The sequence below is a fragment of the Pteropus vampyrus genome, unplaced genomic scaffold (assembly GCF_000151845.1).
Source record: "Pteropus vampyrus isolate Shadow unplaced genomic scaffold, Pvam_2.0 Scaffold104, whole genome shotgun sequence".
Lineage (NCBI taxonomy): Eukaryota > Metazoa > Chordata > Mammalia > Chiroptera > Pteropodidae > Pteropus > Pteropus vampyrus.
Genome location: NW_011888885.1, coordinates 5,873,200 through 5,878,648, shown reverse-complemented (window position 1 = coordinate 5,878,648; position 5,449 = coordinate 5,873,200). Strand labels below are relative to the sequence as shown.

The window sequence follows — 5,449 nt, the reverse complement described above, 5'->3', positions numbered from 1 at the left end:
GGTGCCCCTGAGGGCTGTGTTTATCCCTGTCCCTCTCGCCTTCTCCACTCTAGCCTCTGAAGGGTTAAATGTCAACTCTGGGGCAGAGGGAACATTCCAGGAAATGGAATTTGATTCACGGTTTGGTTGCCCCCTCCACTGCAGTGCACAGTACTTTCTTGCATACATACATTTCAGGTGTCAACATGGTGACTCACCACCCTCAGGGCAGAAGCCCCTCCCCACCCCATTCTCCCAGTGAAATTTGGGTTTGGGAGGAGGAACCTGGTCCCTCTTTCCACCCGCAAGTCTGGCAGCTCCCAATCCGGAAATGGCTGTCAGGACCTGCCAAGGGCTTAGCGGGTTGGAATGCGAGTGGACATGGCCACATCTGGATCTCATCCCCACCACCCTCCACCCCTCCACCCCTCCACCCCACCCCCCATCCCCTATTTAAGGGGATTGGAGAGATGTGGGGAAAGTGCCCTGGACAGTGCTGTCTTCAGCCTGGTCTGTCCCTTACTGTCCTCTCCCAGTCTTTCCCCACTACCCTCAAATCTCTATGATGGCCTGATTCACCAACACCCTCCACTTTTAGCCTATGGGTTGGGGTCAGCCTCAAGGCTCAGGCTGCCCTTCCAGCTGGCCCAGTCTCCCAGCAGGGCAAGAGAAGACCCTCCTCACTTTAATGCCTTATCTTGGGCTGCCAAAAGACAAGGCTAGGTCTCCTCCACTTCATGCCCTACACCTTCCATCCCCTCTCAGGACTGCAGGGTGGGGGGAGGGCAGGATGGGGCAGCAGATGGTAGCCCCCTCTCTAATACCGGCCAAATGGATTCCAGATTCGCATCTGAGAGACTTACCCCTCCAAAGATGCTGAAAATGGGGGTCTTTGTAGCATCTTTGTCTTGAGCCAAGGAGGCCCAGGAGGCCAGTGGGCAGCTTTGACTTCAACTTGGGTGGGCAAGCTGGGGAGCAAAATGCCTTTCCCATCACCCCATAGGCATGTCCTGTCTGCTTTGCTTTCCCTCCCTGCCCCAGGCGTGGGAAGTGAGGAGAGATAGGGTAGGCAACTTTGCCCAGACAGGTACCCCCCAGGCCATCCGGAGTCTACAACCTTGGGTACTGCCCCCAGCTGGGTGACAGAATGGAAAATCCAACCCACTGGTGCCAGGAGGAGCTGGGTCCCCTGCTAAGGAAGCTAGCTGTGTCCAGCTGGCATGAGAGAGCCTAAGTGGGTGGCAAGGCACAGTCTCCTTCCCTCTGAGGTGCTGGGCAGTACCCGCTTTGTAGGTCTTCTTTCTACCAGCAGCCTGCTTCCTTCCCAGGGAGAGTTTGGGCTACCTGACACTGTCTTCTCTGGGTGGCAAGATCAGATGGTGTGAGGGCCATGCAGGGCAAGAAATAGGCTAGCCATAGTCCAAGGACTGGCTGGAGGGAAGCAAAGCAGCTGAGTTCCTCCACCCTGCCCAAGCCTAGAGTTGGGACATCAGAGACCGGAAAAGAGGCTGAGTGCCAGCTCCGGGGAGGTGGGGTGGAACAAGGTACCTCTCTGCATGGATCCGAATACCCTCATCCTTCCTTAAGACAGGGGTGACTGGGGCCACTGGGGCAACTTAAGGCCAGAGAGGTTTTAACATTTCCCAGAGTAATTCTAGCTGGAGGCTTCCTGGGGCCCTCTCTCTCTTCTTTGTGTTTTTACCTCCATGCCAGGCTTCTTGGCCCCCAGGGGAGGCAGAATAGATTTCTAGGACCACAGTTACCCCTGAGATGTGAGGGAGCTTATTGACCATCTCTCTTAACATCCCTAGTCTATGGACAGGGAAATGGAGGCCCTGAGAGTTGAAGGGACTGATCCAGAGTCACACAGAAATACAGCCAAAAGGGACCTAGGTCTGGTTCCTAGGCTCTTGCTCTTCTCCACCATGATTACATATACACAATCTTAGCCCTCACCCCTTTGCTTAACAGCTGGGCGCATGAGCACCTGGAGCGGGTTGGGGAAGAAGCACTGGGCGAGTCAGAACATAAGGGGAAGGGCTGGGGGGAATGGGCACTCACTCCAGTCACCCTTTCTCCCAGAGATCCCTGGCCGCTGGATTACACGGTCTACACCCCCAGAGGGCTCGGACAGCACCGCCCCCAGCACCCAGGAGCCTGAGGTACCTCCAGAGCAAGACCTTGTGGCCAGTACAGTGGCAGATGTGGTGACCACAGTGATGGGCAGCTCCCAGCCCGTGGTGACTCGAGGCACCACTGACAACCTCATCCCTGTCTACTGCTCCATCCTGGCCGCTGTGGTTGTGGGCCTTGTGGCCTATATAGCCTTTAAGAGGTGAGAAGGGGGGGTGAGGAACAGGGAGCCACACCTCTGCCCTCAAGGCAGGTTTCACAGTGACCCTGACCTGAAAATGCATGCATTCTTAACTCAAGCCCAACCAAGCTCATCCTCACTCACCATCGGCTACACTACTCCAGAGAATGGCAGGTCAGCAAGAGGTAGGGAGGGGGATTGTCCCTGTCTTGTCCTGGTACCAGCACTGCCCTACTCCCATGCTGCTCCCCTCCCTGACTTCCTGGCCCCCGACCGTATACAGAAAGCTTGCAACCAGCTGCCTGTGTCCTCATTTCCTGAACCGCATTTACCCACACAGTTACCTGTGCATGCATGTCTCTTCCTTCCCACACTTGAGATGCTATGGCACCCACATCCAGAATTCCAGGGTATGCAAGAACTCCTGGAAAACATTTCAGTGCATTTTTTTCTTCTGAAAAAAAAAAAAAAATCATTAAAGTAATACATGCTTGTTTGGGAAAACGCAAACAAGAGTAATGTCTTGTAAAGAAAAAAGCAAAAGTTCCCTTTTACCTCCCCAGATCCTACCCCTCTCCTCATTGGAATCTGCTTGAATCCTTTCCAGCCATTTTCTGTGCATTTATAAACACATATACATAAAATTTTTTAAATTTTACATAAACACACAGGTTCTTTTAAAAGCATCAATGGGATATAGTATACATGTTCTACAACTTATTTTTTTTACTTCATCTCCCTCTGGAGGGCTTTCCTCTGGACATATAGATTATCTGATCATTTGTAACCACTCATTCAATAATATGAATGGATCATAATTTATTTAACCAATCTCCTGTTGATGGACATTTGGTTTGTTTTCAGTTTTTTCTTATTCTGTATAATAGCAGAGGAAGTCCTTGTATATCCTGCACACATGTGCGAGTATTTTACAAGCGTAGATTGGGAAAAGTGGAATTCCCGGGAAGTTATTTATTTATGCACCATTCCATGAACGTTATCAAACACTAGCAGTGTGCACCAAGCCCTGAGTGCCCCTCCGCCCTCACGGTGCTTTCAGTGTAGACCGGGGCAGCTATATAGAGAAAGAACCTTAGGTTCTGTGGCTGGGGTTAGAATTGGGCACCTACCATCCCCCTGACTCCCACACACCAGAGCAAAGATACTTAACTGCATAGCCAGTGCGGTCCCTCACCCACTGAGGCTGGGCCTGTCCTCTGGCTCCAGGTGGAACAGCTGCAAGCAGAACAAACAAGGAGCCAACAGCCGGCCTGTGAACCAGACGCCCCCACCTGAGGGAGAAAAACTCCACAGCGACAGCGGCATCTCTGTGGACAGCCAGAGCCTGCATGACCAGCAGCCCCACACGCAAACAGCTGCAGGCCAGGGTGAGCTGGGAGGCTGGGCAGGGGGCTGAGGCAAGGCCAGAGGAGTGATTAAGGTTAGACTGTAGGAAGGACTGCCAGAGGGGCTAGCTCACAGTGCCTCCGGGTAGAAGGAGGGGAGAGTTGGTGAGGGAAGGTAGGGGTTCTTTCCAGTGGACTGACTTGGGAAATGGAGGCCTTGACAAATTGGAGCATCCAGACTCATCAAGCTAATTGTCCCCCCTGGGGCTTATTACTCCCCCAAGTGGCTGCAATTAGCCTCCTGCCCTGGACTTCTGGGGAACAAGTAGTTAATTATGTCCCCTAATTAGTGACCCATATAGCTCAGCTCCAGGACACTGGCTGGTTGAGCCTAGGACTGAGAAGTCTTGTCTCCTTCTCTGCCTTGATTGATTGCTGTGGGGCAGGGAGAGGGGTTAGGTGGCGGGGTAATGCTGGAGCGATGGGTGGGGAGGGAGTGTGAGTCAGCATTCCCCAGCCCCTCCGCAGCCCAGCCCCCCATTCAGCACCTCATCTTGGCCATCCCTCTGCCTCTAGGCCCTCGGGCCTTCCCTAGATTGGGAAGAGAAATGCCTTGGTCCTTCTCTGGTCTTACCCTAGGCCCCCAGGCCCCCTGTGGAGGAAAGGGGACCCTGCGGGTAGTATCTGACTTTCCCTGTGTTCTTGGCAGCCCTCAAGGGGGATGGAGGCCTCTACAGCAGCCTGCCACCAGCCAAGCAGGAGGAGGTGGAAAAACTGCTCAATGGCTCTGCGGGGGACACCTGGCGGCACCTGGCAGGCGAGCTGGGCTACCAGCCTGAGCACATAGACTCCTTCACCCACGAGGCCTGCCCAGTCCGTGCCCTGCTCACCAGCTGGGCTGCCCAGGACAGCGCAACACTCGATGCCCTCCTGGCTGCCCTGCGCCGCATCCAGCGAGCTGACATCGTCGAAAGCCTGTGCAGCGAGTCCACTGCCACGTCCCCTGTGTGAGCCAGACCTGGGAACCCCTGCCCTGCCCCGACATTCCAACGACTGATGCTCCAGCCATCCCTTATGGGCCAGCATCAGAGCTGAGCTCCTCTGGGCAGGGCGTTGGAGCCCAGGCCCCTAAACCACAGCCCTGTCACTGTTCCCATGTGGCCCCACTGCTGATCACACTCCCTCTCCAGCACCAGAAGTGCCCCTGCTGCCTCTCTCACCCTGTCCCTCCCCTTCATCATCTCAGGCCTTCTGCTCCCTTCTCCCCATGCTTCTAGGTGGGCCAGGACCTCCCACCTTAATGGATGTCATACCTGGGGGGCTGACACCAGGAATGGTATTGGAGTTGATGCCAAGGCCCCAGATGCTCAGAGGGAGAGGCTGAGGAACCAGAGCCATGGACTCTACACTGTGAACTTGGAGAATAAGGGAGCATCTTCGCTGCCTAAACCCTCCCTCAGCCCCCCTCATGCCTCCCCTCTGGCCTAAGATGAAGATCGGAGGTTTGTCAGAGCTGTGAGGGGTTTTGAAATTTAGTCCACCCCTCTCGTTTTACATTTGGGACTGTGAGGCCCAGAAAGAGACAGTGGGGCAGCCAAATGTGGGCCGGCCCCCTCCCCTCTGAATGAGGGGCGCAGGCCTCAGGTTTGCTTGAGGGCTAGGAGAGGGGGGCCAGGCAATCCTCTAGGATGTGTCTTGCAGCCACATCCTGTCTGCCTTCTACCATCTCCAGGCCCGTCCCCCTCAGACATGTCGGTGTAGCATTCGTGATGTGGCCCAGGCTGGAGATGCCCTCCATCCCAGCACAGAC

General features: G+C 54.9%; 1 protein-coding gene across 1 annotated transcript in view; it reads left to right on the top strand.

Moving 5' to 3' along the window:
• The window catches only part of NGFR (nerve growth factor receptor), a gene marked incomplete at its 5' end in the record, with an annotated part of 11,136 nt that extends 5,960 nt beyond the window's left edge, over positions 1-5,176 (top strand). Inside the window, 3 exons of the mRNA XM_011365108.2 lie at positions 2,062-2,314; positions 3,521-3,681; positions 4,349-5,176. Coding sequence (XP_011363410.1) covers positions 2,062-2,314; positions 3,521-3,681; positions 4,349-4,650 — 716 coding nt within the window. The remainder of the gene's footprint in view (positions 1-2,061; positions 2,315-3,520; positions 3,682-4,348) is intronic.
• Positions 5,177-5,449: the final 273 nt, after the last annotated feature.